The sequence below is a fragment of the Oncorhynchus clarkii genome, chromosome 12, assembly GCF_045791955.1.
Source record: "Oncorhynchus clarkii lewisi isolate Uvic-CL-2024 chromosome 12, UVic_Ocla_1.0, whole genome shotgun sequence".
NCBI lineage: Eukaryota > Metazoa > Chordata > Actinopteri > Salmoniformes > Salmonidae > Oncorhynchus > Oncorhynchus clarkii.
Genome location: NC_092158.1, coordinates 66199993 through 66221572, shown reverse-complemented (window position 1 = coordinate 66221572; position 21580 = coordinate 66199993). Strand labels below are relative to the sequence as shown.

General features: G+C 44.9%; 1 protein-coding gene across 14 annotated transcripts in view; it reads left to right on the top strand.

Annotated features, from left to right (window-relative positions):
* Nucleotides 1-2740: 2740 nt before the first annotated feature.
* LOC139421068 (microtubule-associated protein tau-like) overlaps nucleotides 2741-21580 on the top strand; it is a 40263-nt gene continuing 21423 nt past the window's right edge. For 7 of the 14 annotated variants that reach the window (XM_071171586.1, XM_071171578.1, XM_071171579.1 and 4 more), the window contains exons 1-3: nucleotides 2741-2860; nucleotides 17586-17786; nucleotides 19043-19129. In XM_071171586.1, coding sequence (XP_071027687.1) covers nucleotides 17603-17786; nucleotides 19043-19129 — 271 coding nt within the window. In that variant the 5' untranslated portion in view covers nucleotides 2741-2860; nucleotides 17586-17602. The remainder of the gene's footprint in view (nucleotides 2861-17585; nucleotides 17787-19042; nucleotides 19130-21580) is intronic. The other 7 variants (XM_071171587.1, XM_071171584.1, XM_071171581.1 and 4 more) reach the window with 1 other exon arrangement.

Here is a 21580-nt window from a genome sequence, read left to right as displayed (position 1 = left end):
TTTGAGTTTCTGACTATAAGACGGTAGGAGCAAGATGGAGTCGTGGTTGGGTTTGTCGAATGGAGGGCCTTGTATGCATCGCGGAAGTTAGAGTTGCAGTGATCGAGTGTATTGCCTTCACGAGTGCTGCAATCCGTATGCTGATAGAATTTTGGTAGCCTTGTTCTCAAATTTGCTTTGTTAAAATCCCCAGCTACAATAAATGCATCCTCAGGATATATGGTTTCCAGTTTACATAGAGTCCAGTGAAGTTCCTTGAGGGCCGTCGTGGTGTCTGCTTGAGGGAGTATATACACAACTATAACGATAACTGATGAGAATTCTCTTGGGAGATAATATGGCTGGCATTTGATTGTAAGGAATTCTAGGTCGGGTGAGCAGAAGGACTTGAGTTCCTGTATGTTGTTATGATTACACCATGAGTGGTTAATCATGAAGAATACGCCCCCCGCACTTCTTCTTCCAAGAGAGGTGTTTATCTCTGTCGGGACGACGCATGAAGATGTCCAGTGGCTGAACTGACTCCGACTATGTATTCCGAGAGAGCCATGTTTCCGTGAAACAGGGAATGTTACAATCTCTGATGTCTCTCTGGTCTCTCTAATTTCATCTACCTTGTTGTCAAGAGACTGGGCATTGGCGAGTAGTATACTCGGAAGCGGTGGGCGGTGTGTACGCCTACAGAGCCTGACCAGGAGGCCGCTCCGTCTGCCTCTTCTGCGGCGATGTTGTTTTGGGTCGGCTTCTGGGATTAGATCCACTGTCCTGGGTGGTGGTCTGAACAAAGGATCCGCTTCGGGAAAGTTATATTCCTGGTCGTAATGTTGGTAAGTTGATGTCGCTCTTATATCCAATAGTTCTTCCCGACTGTATGTAATAACACTTAAGATTTTCTGGGCTGACAATGTAAGAAATAATACATAAAAAAATGAAATACTGCATAGTTTCCTAAAGACTCGAAGCGAGGCGACCATCTTTGTCGGCGCCATCTTGATTCCTGTCATCTTGATTCATGTTCGCATCTCTGTTCCTACTTGACTGCCTTTAGTTGAAATGTAACATAAATCGGCCTCACATGCCTAAAACCAGACTAGAACAGAAAGACATATTCTGTCTTCTTACACTTACAGTGTATTGGCCCTGTGATAGACTAGTGTCCTGTCCAAGGGGTGTACTTGTACATTAAGCTGCCTCATGCTATATAAACAGCCAAGGCTCATGCAAGGCTACTTACTTACTTACACTAATATGGCAATTAAATATTGCAATTAAATGAACAGTGCCATACCATAGCCCACACACTATTATGCAAAGCTGTAGTGAGTGTCAATATGGAATAGACAAAACCATTTCAAACCGCAGAACTGCAGGTGGGATTAATCTTATTTTATTTGGCTTTGAACGACCTTAATAATCAGTAGTGAAATATGAATATTTATTTAACGGTATGTTAAGACCAATTGTTAGATATGGTTTACAATTTAAGAGACGGATATTGTCAAATCACCTGAAATAAAATGCAGACCAAACACACCATAGTAATTTCAGACATGTACCATCTGCCTCTTTCTCCCCCTCTCCCTCCTTTGTCCCTAACTGGAGAAAAAAATGCATGCTTATTCTCAAGTGGTCTGGTTGCTAAGCAACTCCAGGAGCTAACCTCAACCCTGCCTTGTGGTTAAGACTTCCTTAACAAAATGTATGACACAATGCAATGCTTTCTGGCAACACTCTGTATGCAACATGTATTACACAAACCATTGCTTTGCAAAATATCAGTACGTGTTTCTAGGTGGATTGATCTCCTAATAAATATACCAGACCTAGGGTGAAATTTGTCAAGTACTTTTATATAACACACTTGAGGTGTGCTTGATTTAGCTTGGAATTTGCACTTTGGGGACTATTCCATTGGTTACATAAGGAAACAAATTATATCCCACTCACTGTAAGTGTATGTGTAGTCTAGTTACACGTAATTACACAATTGTAACCAATTACTGCCATCTATGGTTGGTTTAGTATGGAGGAGTGTTAGATCAGTCAGTCTGTCAGAGTAGAAGGCCAGACCTATCCAACATGTACAGGTCACTAACAGTGGCAAGCACAGTGCTTCCCTTGCTATACCCCACCCACAGGTTTTAGGGCAAGAAGGGTATTTCCACTCCAGATCCCTCTAAGCAGGTTTTCCAGTAATTCTTACATAATCATTGGCAAATTGACACTAAGCCAGGCCTAGAGGAATGGAAATTCAAATATATTAGATTAGATGAGACATTGTTTTAACGTGAGAAAATAACAAAAGGTCATTGGTAAAAATTGTGTCCTGTCACCTATTACATAGGGCAGAAGGCTACTTAACAAGGTAGGTCTCCCATTGTGCCATTCGTTTGGGTTAGCATTGTAGAAGCCCTGCAATTTGTTCATATCAGCTAAGCTATTTTTAATATCATCATCTAACACCATTTTATCAACAGAGGAGGCTGGTGGGAGGAGCTGTAGGAGGACGGGCTCGTTGTAATGGTTGGAATTGAATAAATGGAAAGGGGTCAAACACATCAAACATATGGAAACCACATGTTTGACTCCGTTCCATGAATTCCATTCGAGCCATTACAATGAGCCCGTCCTCCTATAGGTCCTCCTACCAGCCTCCGCTGAGATCAGAGTAGGCCTACACACAAACCCCTTTAACTTCATGCATTCTAGTGCAGAACGCTCAGGAAGAAATTTCAGAACAATCGCTGTCTGTACTCTGGCGCCCTCCTCCCCTTCAGGCCGCCTAGCGACAACTACTCTTCTCTGTCGTGTGGCCACTGAGTGACTGCAGCTGGAGAGACAATAACTGTCTGCCACACAGGTAAGAGAGAAAGACGCCTTATCTATTTATAGCAAACCCAGTACATTCTGCAAGACATTTCTCCTAGGTGTCTTCGGATTGATTAAGAATTCGAGCAGTTTTCGTTTTTTTTCCGGGGCAAAACAAAAGCGCCATTCATGCTTGTCATTTAGCTTTGAGGCACCGAGCGAATCTTTTTTTCCGTTGCCTAGGTCTGGGTGTGAGGAGAAGTTGGGCCTGGGTACTGTCTTGCTTTCGCTAGCTGCTTCATCACAACAGGCACGAGCCCCAAACAAGCCATGTGGACAATTGGATCGAAAGTAGCTCAATTGATTTGTCCATAAATATGCACTTTGTAGTTTGTTATATATTTAGACTTTTAACTTTAATTATTGAGATATGACAGCTGTCATGATGTGTGAACTGATGCTAAGCTAGCTAATGAATGTAGCCAAGGGGTGTAATTTAGTTAGCAAGCTACAAATGAGCTATCAAAGTAATTAGCTTAGCGTTAACTATCTATTTAGCCAATCATTATGGCCACAGATTTTAGCTACGATTTTTAAGATAGTAGTGCCCTTCTATTTCGCCTACTTGAGGCCTGTCTTTACTTTGGATAGCGTGTCTTGCTTGAGATCTGAAAGAAGAAATCACACAGTGTCCCTTACAGGATAGGTTTTTGCCTGATATAGTATTTCTGCTTTGATCCATGTACAGACCGTAGCAAACGTTTTATAGCTACATCAACACTTGTGTGTCAGTTCGATTTTTGTGCATCTGGATCCTATGAAATTGGATTTTCGCAGCGGTGCTTTCCGCGGACAATGGTGCTGATGTTGGCTGGTGACTACACCTTATCATCAGGCCACTTATTGTCAGTAGCTTGCCTGACTGTAGTTACTTGTTGTCCACTATAGACAACCAAAAGTAGACTGTCAAATGAATGTTATTTCACCTGCTTATTACCTAATTAGCTAACTGTTAATTATTCATATTTCAGGAATGCTTTGTAATGGTTTGGTCTGCCACACCTCCCTTTTCAGGGATGCATGCGATCCCAATTACTGCCATTTCAACTTTGTAATCAAGTAGTAGCCCGGGTATTTTTTTTAAAGCCATTTTGTTAGGAAATGTAGACTTCTTCATCTTGCCTCAAAGTCCAATCTAATTTGTGAGGAGAAGCATTCCGCGAGCCCTTGCCATGTGGTGCTTTGTCTGAAACAAATCGATTCACTGTAGAATCGATTAACTGTTGTTCATACTATTTCGATATTATTCAGCACCCTTGTAATTTTCATATTGAGGTCTATTCTTGTCAAATTGGGCCATAAGATGATGGCGTTTTTGTCGGTGCTTTTTCTGTTGCGGACACACCTCTTTCTCGCTCTGCCCTCCGCAATTTGTCATTGCTCTTGTGCTGTGAGTTGCAGTGAGAGATGAGCATGCATGGTTTCGCTACTTGCCGGTAGGTCTGTACAATTTGTTAGATGAATCAACACTCTCCATTATCCCTCGACTATTTTTGCTCGAGGTCAAAAATCATAGACAAAGTCTATTGCAAAGGAATATCGAAGGAGGGACAAAGGCTTTTCTCTCTCCTATCCAATTCCTCCTCCACGCCCATCTTGTTAAATGTATCCCGGAGAATGCTGTAAGAATTGTTCTTCCCTGATCTCATACATTGGAAATCTGTAGAAATGACTTATTGTCCTGTTTGAGGAGCTCTTCGAGAACTAGACCTAATTTCCATTATCATTGTATTGGGATATAGCCTAATTTAAGAAAATTAGGAAAATGGCTTATTCCTAGCCATACTTTAAAGGTTTTTGTTGGTACAAAAAAATGGTGACAAATGGCCCTCTGCTGTCTGACAAACGTTTAGTTTTCAAATATTCCATGCATAATTTGATTGGACTGCCCAATTAGGGAGCTCTGTAAAACATATCTAAAGCCTAATTGGATGAGCTGGTCTGAAGACTACATGCTACTGCAGTGTAGTATGATATTCATACGACATACTATGATTCAATTATGCCCCTAATTTATGGAAGTAATTTGTTGTTCTGTGTTCTCTGCAGGGAATTTACATCTGCACTCATCCGTTTTGACCTCACTGAATGGGATCAGAGGCAGGGACCATAATTCAGTTAAGACTAGTTCTACAACATAGCCCCAGTAACAGTGCTTTTAGGATTCATTTTCAAGTTAAGTTAAAGACTAAACTAAATTGGCAGTCACCTAACTCATTATAAACAAGATGCACAAAACTAGAGTGCCTCATTGTGATTGGATGACGAAAAAGAGATCCTAGCCAACACTAATTGCCATTAGTCCAATATTTAGCCAAAGCACTCCTTACTTTCTGCACTTCGGGGTTCACTATGAATCAAAGAGTTCTCTTGGAGACCCATGCTGAGTACATTAGCATAGCCTAGCGTACGCTGCTGCTGGAGCCCAGCTGTAGGGAATAGGGCGCCATTTGGGATCTCTGTCTGCCCTGCCACAAGCAGCTGTACACATGCCTCTGTGCGGTCATCAGCAGTCCATGCCAGCAGATGTCTCTCACACTCAACAGCTGGCCAGATGAACAGGACATGGCTTGTTAACGTAACATGAGCGTCCATTATTCTTAAAGGACATTGGATGACCAGTGTTACCAAGTATGTCATGGTTGACAACTCTTACTAGCGTAATCTCTGTTGCATTTGATTGCATGATAAAGTGGTCTGCGCCCTTGCGCTCTCTCTCTTGCACTCTGTTATATGATGTATAGGATTAGTATTCCACGTTGCTGCTATTTTTCCTCAGGGACATTCGCAGTACAGGATACAGGGTGAATGCCAGGCATTCTTTGAGGGCCACTCTCGCTGATTCTCTGCGCCGCGAGCCTCTGACAATTTGGCATATAAATACAGAATTACTTTAAGGTGCTAGCTATAAACAAACTGGAAAAGCAGGTCCGCCCTTATTTATGCAGTCATTGGATTCACCTAATGTTTGAGAAAGAATAGGCTACGTGCATTTTGGGCCCGCATTTAATGTGGAATATGAAAACCTATCAATGATATTGACTGGAATACTTGAGGATACCTTTTAGCCTAATTAATGAATTATTCCGTCCGGAATTCCCTTATACCTCATGCAGGTAGGAGATCTTCAGAACAAATGCTAAGTCTGGTCCTGGCTCTCTGTCAGATCTCAAGGACACTTATACTCTACTGTTGCACAGGAGGTTGGTGGCACCTTCATTTGGGAGGACAGGCTCATTGTAATGACCGCTGCGGAATAAGTGGAATGGTGTCAACCGCATTCCATTCGCTCCATTCCAGCCATTGTAATGAGCCGTCCTCCCCTCAGCAGCCTCCACTGTACTGTAGTGTGCTGTGGTGTAAGGGTGGTGCAGGTAAAAAGGTCACTGAGCCACAGCACTGCGGAGACGGACAGAGCCCAGATGAACTTCCTTTGGTTTGGCTGGCTCTGTACTAATCTGGGATTATCTTGGGCTCGTTGTCATGCTGATTCTTTGAGTGGTGGTTAGACTCTGCCTGTAGGGATGTTAGGCTGCCTATCCTATTTCCTCTTATTGTTTTGAGTGAAAAATACTGAACTAGGCCTAATGTTACTCGACGGTATTCATTCTCCACCACCACTCGTCATGTTTGTGTATTGAGGAGATTAACATCTTAACAGTAGGACCTAACACACCCATGGGTCCTGATTCAGCACTGGGCAGGAACACAGTCAATGTTTCTCATGTATTTTTTTAACCTTGAGACTGGCTGGTCCTCAAGAGGAGTGGTAGCCTAATGCTGCACGCATGAGCGGTTTGTAGGTCCATTTGCACTGGTCCTCGGAGAGTGTCTTTGACATCTGTTTCCAACAGATACTGAGGTTTCCAGAGGAAGCCGGCAGCACCAGCTCTCTTTCTCACTTCCCCCTCTCTCTCTCTCTTTCTCACTTCCCCCCTTCTCTCTCTCTCTCACACTCTCTCTCTCTCTCGCTCGCTCTTTCTCGCTCATCTCGCGTCATGCTGCACAGAGCACCGCGCTGTAGAGAGCTGCCTATAGATAGCTGCCTATAGATAGCCTGCTCTGCCCTGGCCAGGCCTCTGAGGCAACTGGTGCTTTCCCTGCTTCCACCGACACGCCTGCTGTATGAGACCAATGTTCATGGTCCACATGGATGCCTTTAGAGACCGAGAGGGGGAGAAAAGGGAGCGAGAGCGTGGTGAAGCCCTGCCTTTATCCCATCCATTCCTAATAGCGGGGACCGACTGTGGAAATTAGGTCATATCCACTGACCGAGGCAGCCAACTGTGAGTGGAGTGGGCGGGCAGGACTCATGGAGTGGGTGACCCTCTGTCAGTAAAGACGAACACCTACAGATCACACGCGCACACATCCCCATAACCCACTAGCCAAAGCCTCAACTATAAACATAAACAACTCTATGATCTTACTCGTACGAGCTAATTTGAGCCGGTTCATGGTTACTCTCAGCCTTAAGTCGGATGTATTAACAGCATCATGCAGCCCTGCTCTGTTTGCAGCACGGTAACAGTGTTTCTTACCAGCCCAAGACCCAGAGACATGTTGACTGTGTAACGGAGAGTCTGCTTGTTTTATAAGTGATCTATCTGTAGCAGACTCCACGCCTGTCGCAGACTGGCCAACTAATTATGATTTAGCCTGGGCTTAAACGTGCAGACATGTCACTGTGTGTTTATTGGTTAACATGCTGAGTAGAAGATTCAGACCCAGCGGGCAAAACTGGCTACAATGGTATCATTGCAGTGACGTTATAATGCCGCAGTTGCAACCAGCTTTGCCCGCTGGGGAGTGGTTAGAGACTCTTGCATTGTGAGGGTGTCCTAGACCTAACGGTAGTGTGTCCAGGGCATCTTGGCTGCTATATTTTGGTGACGGGGGTGATGACTACCTTGAAATAGACGGTTCACTTTGAGTCTATGAATATCAATGGACTCGCTGGAGCCATCCGTTTATTTACAGTTGAAGTTTATAGACACTTAGGTTGGTGTCACTAAGTGTAATTCACTGTATCACAATTCCAGTGGGAATTGAGTTGACTGTGCCTTTTTAAACAGCTTGGAAAATTCCTGAAAATGATGTCATGGCTTTAGAAGCTTCTGATAGGCTAATTGATATAATTTGAGTCAATTGGAGGTGTACCTTTGGATGTATTTCAAGGCCTACCTTCAAACTCAGTGCCTCTTTGCTTGACATCATGGGAAAATCAAAATAAATTAGCAATGACCACAGAAAAAAATTGTCAGCAAAGGACCTTGTGAAGATGCTGGAGGAAACAGGTATAAAAGTATCTATATCCACAGTAAAACGAGTCCTATATCGACATAACCGGAAAGGCTGCTCAGCAAGGAAGAAGTCACTGCTCCAAAACTGCCATAAAATAGCCTGACTATGGTTTGCAACTGCACATGGGGACAAAGATTGTACTTTTTGGAGAAATGTCCTCTGGTCTGATGAAACAAAAATATAACTGTTTGGCCATAATGACCATCGTTATGTTTGAAGGTAAAAGGGGAAAGCTTGCAAGCCGAAGAACACCATCCCAACTGTGGAGCACAGGGGTGGCAGCATTATGTTGTGGGGGTGCTTTGCTGCAGGAGGAACTGGTGCACTTCACAAAATAGATAGCATCACGAGGAAAGAAAATTGTGTGTATATATTGAAGAAACATCTCAAGACATCAGTCAGGCAGGAAGTTAAAGCTTGGCCGCAAATGTGTCTTCCAAATGGGCAATGACACCAAGCATACTTCCAAAGTTGTGGCAAAATGGCTTAAGGACAACAAAGTCAAGGTATTGGATGGCCATGCCAAATCCCTGACCTTAATTCTATAGACATTTTGTTGACAGAACTGAAAAAGCGTGTGCGAGCAAGGAGGCCTACAAACCTGACTCAGTTACACCAGCTCTGTCAGGAGGAATGGGCCAAAATTCACCCAATGTATTGTGGGAAGCTCGTGGAAGGCTACCCAAAACGTTTGACCCAAGTGAAATAATTTATAGGCAATGTTACTAAATACTAATTGAGTGTATGTAAACTTTTGACCCACTGGGAATGTGATGAAAGAAATAAAAGCTGAAAAAAATAATTCTCTCTACTATTAGTCTGACATTTCACATTCTTAAAATAAAGTGGTGATCCTAACTGACCTAAGACAGAGAATTTTTACTAGGATTAAATGTCAGGAATTGTGAAAAACGGAGTTTCAATGTATATGGCTAAGGTGTATGTAAACTTCCGACTTCAACTGTATATCCACAGTAAAAACGAGTCCTATATTGACAACCTGAAAGGCCGCTCAGCCACTGCTCCAAAACCGCCATAAAAAAAAGCCAGACTATGGTTTGCAACTGCACATTGGGACAAAGATCATACTCTTTGGAGAAATGTCCTCTGGTCTGATGAAACAAAAATAGAACTGTTTGGCCATAATGACCATCGTCAACCGTGAAGCACGGGGGTGGCAGTATCATGTTGTGGGGGTGCTTTGCTGCAAGAAGGACTGGTGCACTTCACTGACCTGAACACTGGGAAGAAGAGCACTGCTTTACCCTCAATGTGGCATCAGAGGATGGTGCGTCTTTTTAATCTTGCAATGAAATTGCCGAGCCGGAATGAACTACGCCATTTGTACTTTCAACACTTGAGTGCCTCGGAAGATATCTTTGGAAGCTTTCCCACTTCCGTTGTTCACACTACCAGGATCTACTTCGTTTAGCTTGTTCCTGGCATCCGAGAGTGTTTGTAGTGAAGTCAACGTTGGGGCCCCGCATGCCCTGACTGAACCGCTGGAGATCTGAAGGGGGGGGGGGGGGGGGTGAAGGTGTGTCCTAGAGGGCATGTAGTGATGACTGACAATGTCTTCTCCCTGACCCCCTGAGCTGAGGGAGTGTATAGAGCCAGGCCTAGTAGCAGGGATGATTGTTGAGAAACCATGTCAGTCAGTCAGCTGGTGGGGACGTGATCAGCATGACTGGAATGTCCTCTCCTCTCAGCACTGCTCATAAATAAATACCCTCTTTGGCTTCTGTCACCACAGTGGAGAACACGAGGGCTCACAGATTAAGACACTGTCCCTTGTTGAAGACGCAAGACCTAACCTACTTTTGGGTTTGCATGTCATCGTCCCCTCCTGAATCTTTGAAAATAATACTGTGACTAAATTAGTATTGTGATGGATGGTGGGCACTTTGTGTAGGGTCAGTAGCTCTGAGTTCATGGGGTATTTTTAGGCCTACCGACCCTACGTAGCAGGTCTGTTGCCTAGCCCTAAGTTAAAGGGGTAGTCCACCAAAAATTACACATTGGTTTCCTTACCCTGCAAGCAGTCTATGGACAAGGTATAACAGCAAATCCATGCTTTGGTTTAGTTTCCCGAGCACGGTTTCCAAATGCTAACGTTTTAGCATATGTGGCACAAATCCCATTCAAGTCATGGTACCGATATTAGCATTTTTCGCGCATCTACAGCATGTTCCATAGACTGCTTACAGGGTTGTAGTGGGGTAATATTTGATAAATGCATATTATATTTACCTCACATGCGACTCATAATAAGACCAAGCAATTAGCCTATTAGTAGTTAAACCATGTGCAGTCAAGTATTATGTGTTTAGCTGACTAAGATCAAGGACTGGTCATGAGGAGCGAATATCAAAGCAAGTATTTTTTTATAACTTTGTAAAATGAATGGCTTCACATCTAAGGCTTAAGGTACAAGGCAATACTGACGTTAACAAAGCATCATTCTAGGCATGTACACTGAGTGCACAAAACATTAAGGACAGCTGCTCTTTCCATGACAGACTGACCAGGTGAAAGCTATTATTCATGGCACTTGTTAAATCCACTTCAATCAGTGTAGATGAAGGGGAGGAGATGGATTAAAGGATTCTTAAGCCTTGACCATTGAGGCATGGATTGTGTATGTGTGCCATGCAGAGGGTAAATGGGCAAGACAAAATATTTAAGTGCCTTTGAACGGGTTAGGGTAGTAGGTGCCAGGCGCACTGGTTTGTGTCAAGAACTGCAACGCTGCTGGGTTTTTCATGCTCAACAGTTTCCATGGGGGGGGGGGGGGGTCAAGAATGGTCCACCACCCAAAGGACATTCAGCCAACTTGACACAACTGTGGGAAGCATTGGAGTCAACATGGGCCAGCATCCCCGTGGAAGGCTTTCAACACCTTGTAGAGTCCATGCCCTGAAGAATTGAGGCTGTTCTGAGGGCAAAATCCATGTCTCAATTGTCTCAAGGCTTAAAAATCCTTCTTTAACCTCTCTTCCCCTTCATCTACACTGATTTTGAAGTGGATTTAACAAGTGACATCAATAAGGGATCAAAGCTTTAACCATTACAGGCTGAAACGGATTGAGATTATGTCACTATGATGTCATTTCAACCAGTTTTGCCCAGTATTTCCCCGTTGGGTCTGGGTCCACCGTCCTCATTATCCCCAAACGATACCGGCTTCTCGTCGAGTCAGGATAATGCCTGCCAGAGTTGCACAAATGGCATCAACATTTTCAAATGGGCATCTGAAAATAGAGCCACGGTTGGGGGATTTTGGTCCGATCACCAGAAACCTTGTTTGAACTTGTCCTTCTTTCTTGTAATTACAGAGAAGATTAGGCTATGGTTTCCTCTTTGGGGAGAAATCAATGCAAGGCTTTTGTGAACTAAACTGTGTAGCGCTGTGGGGTAATTTCAGAACAGTCCTGTTTTACATGTAACCGGTTCGTTTCAACCTTAGCCTAGCAGCTTCACCCTCTCGACGATCCCAGGAGGGCAGCCTTCCAGTGCTGAGTCACGTCACAGCTACAGTACAAGATAGCCCTGGCTGGAGCCACAACAGTGACAATGTTAAGAGCGGGACACTCCGAAGGAGGACCCCGGGAGAAGGCCAGGTGGATGCGTTGGGCTGTAGCCTTTCTGGGATCTTGTTTCTGGTCTTTTCTGGGACAGTGAAAGCAGGAAACCCCCAGTTCACCACATCCGAAAGAAACACTCCACTGTTCCATATTGTAGCAGCTTGTCTTCCTGTTTCTTTCTGGAAGTCCGTCCCTGTCCCCACACGAGGCTCCACCCATTCTTCTGACTCTCCTGTCTTTCTCATAGGGATTAGACTGAACCGGCTGTTTTTGTCAAACGTTCCTTGTCATACGGTGCGTCCCAAATGGCACCATATTCCCAACAGGCACGACTTTGGGCCCTGGTCAAGAATAGTGCACTGTATAATGAATAGGGTCCCATTTGAGACATTATGTGGATCTGCATGGATGGGCAGCGAACACTCCGGGCCGCAGACTACAACCGTTTTCCCTCTCTCCCGTTTCCTCTTTAAAATTCTGTCTGACTGTGTCCTGTGGTCCGGCTGCAGACATCGGATGACACCTCGGCCTACAGTTACACAACAGTCAGGTGGACTTCTCTTAGTCGACACGTTCTGCTTCACTCTGTTGTCACACAGAGGAGAAAGGGACTGTTGAGGAAGTGGAAAGGACTCTACTTTCAACGCAGTCCGGCCTGGAGCCGCTTATTTCAAGCGCTGTCTGTGGCAACAGTTCATGCAGTATTCGCTAATCGGGTTCAACAATAGTCTTGCAAGAGTGTAGTGGGTTGGGGTTACGTGAAGGGAGAAAACGGTTTGTTTTGAAAGGGCTTAGCTTAATGAAACCCCAATCGGATCATTAAGATCATCTCATATGGACCCCCCCCCCCCCCCCCCCCAGAAACAGCTAAATATTCTCATATGTGTTATGCTCAAAACACCCACCCAACTGAAGACTGCGTCTAGCCTAATCTGAGAGGAAAAGGTCTAGGCTATTGAGATTTAAAAAAATATATATATATTGGAAACGACAGCAGAGGAGAAATGTCTCTATTTAATCTTTAAGATGTCTCTATTTTACCATTGTATCTGCCATCTGACATTGGGGATGTAGGCTAGAATGAGGCTGAGTATTAGAAGACTGAGGATGGTTCCTCCATTTCTTCAGTCTCCTTTGGATTCTGCTGTATCATGCCGCTGCACTGGGCTGGGCGTGTGTCCCCCTGTATGAGCATGCGCCAGCTTTCTTTCCGCAAGGACCAGAGGCTTTGCAGGCGCGCCTGCCTTATCCTTCCCTCCCTTTCGCCTCTCCCCCCTCTCTCTTTCGCTCTCCTCTCTCTTTCGCCTCTCCCCCCCTCTCTCTCTTTCGCTCTCGCTCTCCTCTCTCTTTCCCTCTCTCCTTCAACCTCTCCTCTCTCTTTCCCTCTCCTTCAACCTCTCCTCTCTCGTTCCCTCTCTCCTTTAACCTCTCCTCTCTCTTTCCCTCTCTCCTTTAACCTCTCCTCTCTCTTTTCCCTTCTCCCAACAACAGTCTCCTTCCCTGTGTCCCTTCCCTCTCCAGCAGTCTCTCTCTCTCTCCTCCGTCAGTGTCGACCTCTGTGTCGTCTTTTCTGTCACTCCCATTCCCACGCCATCTTTTTTTTCTTTTTTTCTCCCCTCGCTCTTTACCGCCCCCTCCACCTCCCTCAGACGCTTTCCTTCTCTCCCAGTTCTCTTCTCTCCATCGTTGAGCTATGCTAAATCCCACGCTGCGTACTTTGTCCTCGCTGTGTTCTATCTGCTGCTCTAATACTTTCTCCCTCTAGCCTTCTCATTCCTTTCTTTACGGCAAGGCAGTGGGGTAAGGGCTGGCATCGTCTCTGATGCCTCCCTCTTCTCTCTCTCTCTCCCTTCTCTTCCTCTCCCTCAGACTTCCCCCCCTCTCTCTCATTCTCTCTGCTTGCTGCAGCGACTGCTGATGAATATTAAAGAGGAGAGAAAGAGAGAGAGGCTTCCTTTGGACGCTGCCTTGCTTTCTCTGAGTGCAGCGCTGCTCTAGCTCCACCCACCACCCCTTCCCTGGCTGTCGGCTGATATATAGTGGTGTGTGTTTTGTTAGAGAGAAGTCCTATTCAGCGAGTAGCTCTCCAGGCTGACAGAGCTCCAAATCAACTCAGCCCCTTCTGACATTTTATTCCTCCCACTACCGCCTTTTAAAACTGCAATATGTAACTTTTTGGGCAACCTGACCAAATTCACAAAGAAATATATCAGGAATTCTCATTGAAAACAAGTCTAAGAGGCATAGATCCGTTCAATATGCACTATTTCTATGCTTCTCGTTCCTAAGTTTCATTTTTGCGTCTTTTACTTTTGATTTTGTACACCAGCTGAAAACACAATATTTTAGATTGTACAATAAATCAGATTTTTTTTGGGTCACATAAACAGAGAAAAAACAGTGATACTATCAAGAGTGGTATGCGGGTTTCTTCTATTTTCTTGTTTTATTCAACTGTTACCGTGCACATGCAAAAAAAGAGCTCAGATGTGCGAGTGCCTTTTGAATTTTGTTACATAAAATGAAATTGGGCAAATTTTTAGATTTTTTTTTTGAATTTTGAATTTTAGCAAACAGGCTATTTCTGCATATTGCACCTTTTAAGTGTTACACAAAGACGATCCACAGAGGCGATGACAGGGAGGGAGAAGACATGGGATGGGGTACTGGGGAGTTTTTAGGTGATAGTCGAGATTTAACCATTTTTAAGCTATGTCCTAGACAAATAGAGACATTGGTTAACATGCTCGGGTGGGAAAAAATGATCCGGACTAACAAATCAACAGTACATAAACAGGGTGTAGGCTAATCGTGGAGAAAATTGATGACATGTTCCTTAAATGAAAATGGGGATGAATCGTTTCCCCCCCCACAAATTTAAATCACAGTGCAGCTAATGATGTGAGACAAGCGTGTGTTCATTCTGTTGCGCGTAGAAAATCCTAGCCATTGATGATTGGCCCTGCTTTACACAGTGTGTGTGTTGGCCTGGCATTATTTTATTTATTTTATTTAACTAGGCATGTCAGTTACGAACAAATTCTTATTTACAATGACGGCCTAGGAACAGTGGGTTAACTGCCTTGTTCAGGGACAGAACAACTGATTTTTACCTTGTCAGCTCGGGGATTCGATCTAGCAACCTTTCGGGTTACTGGCCCAACGCTCTAACCACTAGTCTACCTGCCGCCCTGTTAGAGGGTGAGTACGGGACAAAGATTTGGTGTAAACGCCTGTGAGACGCTCAACAGAGGATTAACATCTGGCATTTCAGATCAAAAATAATATCACCAATTTGGTCTCCTCTCTCCCTCCCCTCTGCTTTTTGGATAATTGCCTCCTTTCTGAGTACCTCTCCAACAAGCCGATAAGTGGGGCCCTGGGCCCTCCTCTTTAGTAGCTGAGTGAGCCTATTCGCATTTAGCATGTCTTTCCCTGTACCTCTTTGTTAGAGCCCTAAGGTAGACCAACTGCAGTGGATTGACGGCGCATAAGGAGGTCTGTGGTTCTGGTGCACGTCGGGCTGTGATGCTCTTTGTAAGTCTTCTTTGTCTCTCTCTCTCTCACACACGCGCTCTCTCTTTCTCTCTCTCCCCCTCCCTCCCTCCAGCAATCAGCCCACAAAGAGAATCAGAACACAGCTGCCAGACCAGTCGCAGACCAATACAAATTACAGGGTGGGCTTTGCCAGAACATGGTTTCAGCCCTTCTCCCTCGCCCAGTACGCCCATCCCCCGACCTCTGTCGCTGGGAGAAATGAAATGATGTCTAAAGATCACTGCAGTCCGGTCATTGATTGTTAAATGCTGTGTGTTCAGAGGACTAGACCCTCCTGATTTGTATGTTTTTCCTACTAGGCATTGAGACTAACTTTGCCAATACTTATATCTTAAACTATTTATCCAGGACATAGGCTAGCTAACAGTTGCCAAGTGCTCAGATCTCACAGTGGCCAGATCTCAACCTGTCTATGTCTATTTAGAGTGAGGTCCTATAAAAAATATATTTTTTTTTTTTGTCAGAACAGTGGTGTTTCACTGCTGTAAATGAGTCTGTAGAGACGGCCAAATATAGAAAGCTATGCCCTTGACTGGTTGGCACGCCTTAGGAAGAACTGTTAGGCACCGAGTCCAAAGCAGGTGCTGATTTGTGTTGTCAGCAAACTGAAAAACGGTCATCTGTGCAGTATCGCTAAATGACGCAGTTCTACAGTCTTGTAAGTTAGTCCAGAAAATATACACACGCAAGATGACCCCAAGCACAACAGTATGCCACCACCCGCTTAATAAGAAACACAACAACTCGTCCACAATAACACCAGCCAAACCGCTGGATGTAAGGAAACAGAAACAGGATATGCCTGGCAGGTTGTCACGTACTGAGCTGCTGCCGTGTGTATTTTGAGAGGAACTCTCTCTTCCCCTTTGACAAGACAGGAGGAAATCCCCCAACCCCCCCCCCCCCCCCCCCCCCCCCCCGCATTAATATGACCCTATGATTGGCGCATCTGATCTTGTCGTCTCTATGAGCTGCAGTGCACAGCTTGTTTCTGCAGGAGGAGGAGAGGGAGTGCTCATGGTTGGCCAGTGTTTAACTTGGCCACTTCATCATCTCGCTTCATAACAAATAGAAGCATGCTCACATTACAGCACACCGTCCCTGACATGATGACATCCGTTACAGGGAAGTAGCTCATACTTGTAGCTCAATATCATGACGAATTGCGATTATCTAAGCTTAGTTGAGGAAGAGGAGGATTGCCTTGAGTCTGTAGAGTAGCTCAAAAGGTTTGAATAGCCTAGATGTTGTCTCTCTACATTCACCATTGAGGTGACCGCTTTGCTTGGGGCCTCGAAGCGGGGGAAGAACAGGCTAGGTCAAGCTGCATTGAGACGTTAGGCCTACATTGCGTTGACATGTCCTTTGGTACCACGTTAGAAATGATGGCTCTTTAGGGCCTACCTAGCAAAAGCCTCAAGAAACAAAGAAACCTAGCCTGTCCTTTCAAATCATGATCACTGAGAAAGGGCGTCAGAGTGTAGGCAAATGTTTCTGGAGTTTCATCTTCCCCTAGCCCGCCAGTCTGTTGTTGCACCACGTCCGTCTGCGTTAGCAAAGTCCTTTTGATTACATAAAGCTTCTATAAGACAAAGAAAAAGTCCTGATCGTCCCTATCGGTCCCTATGAGGGAGCGACTTGGAAATCGCAGCGTTGCAGCCCGTTGGTGTGACAATGGCCATAGGAGTTGGCAAGACTGCAGCACAAACAGATCCGGGATCAGGCTCGGGCTGCCTGGGATGAGTGGACAAATCCGTTGCTGTTCTTGTAGGAAGGGTCTGGGTTGGTGACTAAGACCTTTGGGGTGAAAAAACACTGCACAATAAAACTGGGGGAGATTTCAACAGTGTGCTGGTATCGGTCTTTCTTTAGCTCAGCAGCCATATCCCTGTCTGTGGGGAAGAAGCATGTGTGCTGGGTGTCGATTTGGATTTGTCGTCAATTACTTCTTTGTCACCTTCACCCTTTTCCATTGTAGCCCGTTACTGAGATCCCACCAACTGTGGTTGGTTCTTGCACACCTCTGCTCCTCTGACCCCCTTTTAAGTAAGCCAACAACAAAGCAATGCTTAGAATCCTCTCAGTTCAGTCCGGGTTCCATGCGGTCTGAAAAATGTGACACGGCACCATCTCATATCTCAAGGCATTATTCAAATTCAGTCCGTTATCTATTTCCACCTGCCAAAGTAGTCTCATGTGGATAGCATCAAAACGAAGTAGAGCATTAACTCCATGTGTTTTCTTCTTCTGTCTGTCTGTCTCTCCTCCCAGCCTGAACTCGTTTCACCATGGATCAGCATCAGGACTTCAACTCGAGCCTGGACGGCCACGCCACCGTGCAATTCAACTCCGGGGAGACCATGGCCTCGGCTGCCCTGGCCAACATGACACTGAAAGAACCCCAGAACCAGCAGGAGGTCAAGAAGCCTAACGGGATGCCAGATGCACACATGGGACCTGGGGGCATGGAAGGTCAGTGATGGACTAGGTCACCAGGACTTTAGATTCCGACAGCAAGAGGGTGGTTATGGAAAAGAGGGCATCAGATACACGTTCTTGGGGAAACAGTGTCACAGTTTCTTAGAATCTGGTCAATCTGTTTCTTGTAGGCCTTAATAGTAAAAAGCAGACCGTGGCAATCTGTTGCATCCAGACGGAAGTAAAGGATGTTATTGTTCTCTGCATTACCCTTCCTTAGATTGCATGGTTAAATAACCCTACAGACATCAGTGTGTGCGTGTGTTTACGGTAATCCAGGCGTTTTGGGTCGGTCCCCTCAGACAGACACTCTATAGTGTGTTATACAGACCCAACTCTCTCTTCCAGAGAACAGGACTGACATTGAGACTGATAATCTTGACAGGCCACAAGAGCAGGGAGACGGACGCATACACTGGTAATGTAAACACGCTTTGGTATTGAGTGTCGTCTACAGAGGCTCTTCAAGGGACACGACGAGAGTCTGGCAATTGTTCTACGTCCCCAGAGTCCGATGAACTCGTGGATGCCATTTTGCGTGTCTCTGCGTGCAGTATGAAGGAAGTTAGAGGTAGCCAATGCTAGCTATTGTTAGCGCAATGACTGGAAGCCTGCAGGTACAGTAGAGTACACCTGAATCTCCCAATATCCCTATAACGTACAGAGCTTTGCCCAGTTCTATCGGATGACATGCCCCAGCTGTCCCAGCTTTTTAGGTTGTGATTACTGTACTGTAGGCGACAGCCTGCCAGTGACCATATGAGGCCTAAATATTACATGATATAGCCAGAGTGTATCTAGAAAAGAATGGAAGAGATATTCCATCAAGGATGTTGCTTTAAGTTCTCAAATCTGGTATTTTTCTCCTTTAGTATTTTGTATTCATGTAGAATACTTCCTCTTTAGGGAGCAGAAGAGCATTACTACCGCTCTTATTGTACAGCTTAAACTACACTACTGAAGAACAAAATGAACAGCTTCTAAAGCAAGGCAGCTTGTGTTTTGAGTTGGACCTGTAGGCCACACTGGGACTGGGGGCTGTTCTTTTTTCCCAAAAGTATTTTCCACTCTACCTCTTAAACTGCCTCGCTGCGTCCTCAATATGTTCACCAACCACCTACCTCCAAAATATAGGCTAGCCCGCTCTTTTGTTCCCGAGAACCTGAGGTGATGCCCGTTTTTTATTCATTTTTTTAATTCATTTTTTTCCCTCTCTCACAAACAAATAATCTTGCCTCTGTCTGTCGTAGAAGATTTGCTGGAGCTGGCATCGGAACTGAAATCACAGCCTCCAGCACCAGTGTCAGAGGTCTCTGTGTCTAAGAGCGCCCTCTCGGGTATGGCCTCTCCTGACCTCCAACCCCTTTATTTCTGATAGGGGGCTGTGTGAGCTGCAGGGTTGGGCTCAATTCCATTTTGATGAGTGTTCATTCAGGAAATGTTTCAGGAATTGATTCATGAATCTTGAGAGACTTCATAAACGAATCATAAATTGATCATGAATAGATTATTAGGACATGGAATTGAGTCCACCTCTGGTTGTGATTGTGCCTCTTGTTTGTGGCTTCAAAAGCAATTTGCTCATTGGTTCTTTTGGCCTCTGCCTCTTCGCGAATCATCATCCAGCTTCTTGTCACAACTACCTCAACATGCATTTGTTTTCGCTTCTTGCTTCACAGCTGCCTGCTTCACTTTTCATATATACCCCTGAGTGCCTTTAAATCCCCCTAAATGATGTGCTTTTCCTCCGTTTTCCTCTCTTCTCTTCATCCAGTTTTCAGTTTCCGTAATCACCATCTACAACCAATGCTTCTTTTAAAATAGTCTCTCTCTCGCTCTCTCTCGCTCTCTCTCGCTCTCTCTCGCTCTCTCTCTCATTTCTACAGACAAAGGTCAGTTCTTCTGAGGGCGTCTGCCTTTCCTTCCTAATGCATTTTTAATGAAATCTCTTGTCAGGATTTAAGGATGATTCTGCTGCTCCCCTGCTGCTGGACTCTCAACAATCCATGATATTTCCTGCTTCTGTTCAGAAATTGCATGTTTTTATTATGAATTATTATACCAGAACAGAACTCAGAAGCATGGCATAATCATTCATAGTAAAAACATGCAATTTCTGAACAGAAGCAGGAAATATCATGGATTGCAGACGCCTTTCTTGTTGTTGAGGCTTTTCAGAACACTTTTTATTCAGGTCACACAGCCACCCCCCCCCCCCCCCCCCCCCCCCCCCCCCCCCCCCCACAGATCGTAGCATTAGGTATCGGGCCTAGAGTTGTGGCTCTTGTGTTCATGAAGTTTTAGGCTGTTGTCATGACAAAGACCGTGGACGTAAGCTTCCTGTATTTAGATTGCCCCGGCCGGCGGTCAGTAAGTTAAGAACCCTTGTGGTTTTGTATCCGATAACGCTGTTGTATAAGTGGCACTCTGCAGTAACATGCTCTCTCCCAGTCACGGCCAACGGGCCAACCTCAGAATAAGTGAAAGGGGGGGGGGGGGGGGGGGGGGGGTTCTGGGCTAATGGGTCAATATGGTCACCACTTAACTGGTGCTGTGGCCTTGGTCAGCACGGTGGCGCCATGGCAACAGAAGGCTGAACCCCCAAGTCCCTATAGAGCCATAGCTAGTCACCCCGGAGCATTTTAAACATGGCTCGTAGGATTGATGTCATGGACTTCATTCATCTTCACACTCGGTTCATTTACCATAGGGACGTGATGATCATGGGGTTCATAATGCTTTGTATAATTGCGTCCGTGGTGTTATAGCCCGTTTTTAGCTACTTACTCACTCAGTGACTCCAGGTCTCTCAACTGTCAGTGGGCCTTTATTCAACAATGATTTATGGTATTGCCAGAAGGACAAAAGGCACTTTGGTGGTTGTGTTCTCAACGGTAGCCCACAGCTATAGATACCACAGTGTCTACTCTGCTGTGCACTACAGACGAGCTTTGGCTCTAACCTCTGTCCACGAAAACATGAAAGATTGAGCAATTTCCATGAATAGAACTACGTGCGTAATGTAATTAGTTCACTTCCTCCAAACCTTCCTTGAACCACATGGCATGAGCAATATACCGCAGGACAAGAGAACAAGGCTAGATATCTAGATTTAGGCCTACATTGTAGGGCCTCATGTTCCTTTCACTGAGTCTATTGTATGTCTGCTACCAGCAATAGTCCGTAAGTTACACTTGTCAATACAGGATAGCCAACTGCAATACAAGGACCATGGTGCATGTGTCTGGTGCTTTAGTCCCTAACTGGGGTTCAGTGACTCTGACTGCCCTATTAGCTGTAGGCAAAATCATTTATAGCCACTTAGATGATGCTGAGCTTGCAGACTGAGAACTGTCAATGGTTGACATGGAGGAATCATCAAGCTTTCCTGAAATCGGAATTTGCGGATAAGCATTTCTTATTAACGTATATGCTAACCCCCCCCACCCTCACCCCAGAAAATGTTAGGTACAATGCCTTCAGAAAGTATTCTTACCCCTTGACTTATTCCACGTTATGTTACAGCCTGCATTCACCCATCTCCACACACTAGCTCATAATGACAGTGAATATTTTTTGTTGATGACATTTTTGCAAATTGATTGAGAATAAAATCCCCAAATATCTTATTTACACAAGTATTCACACCCCTGAGTCAATACTTTGTAGAAGTACCTTTGGCAGTGATTACAGCTGTGTGTCTTTCTGGGTACGTCTCTAAGAGCTTTCCACACCTGGATTGTGCAATATTTGCCCATTCTTCTTTTCAAAATTCTTCAAGCACTGTC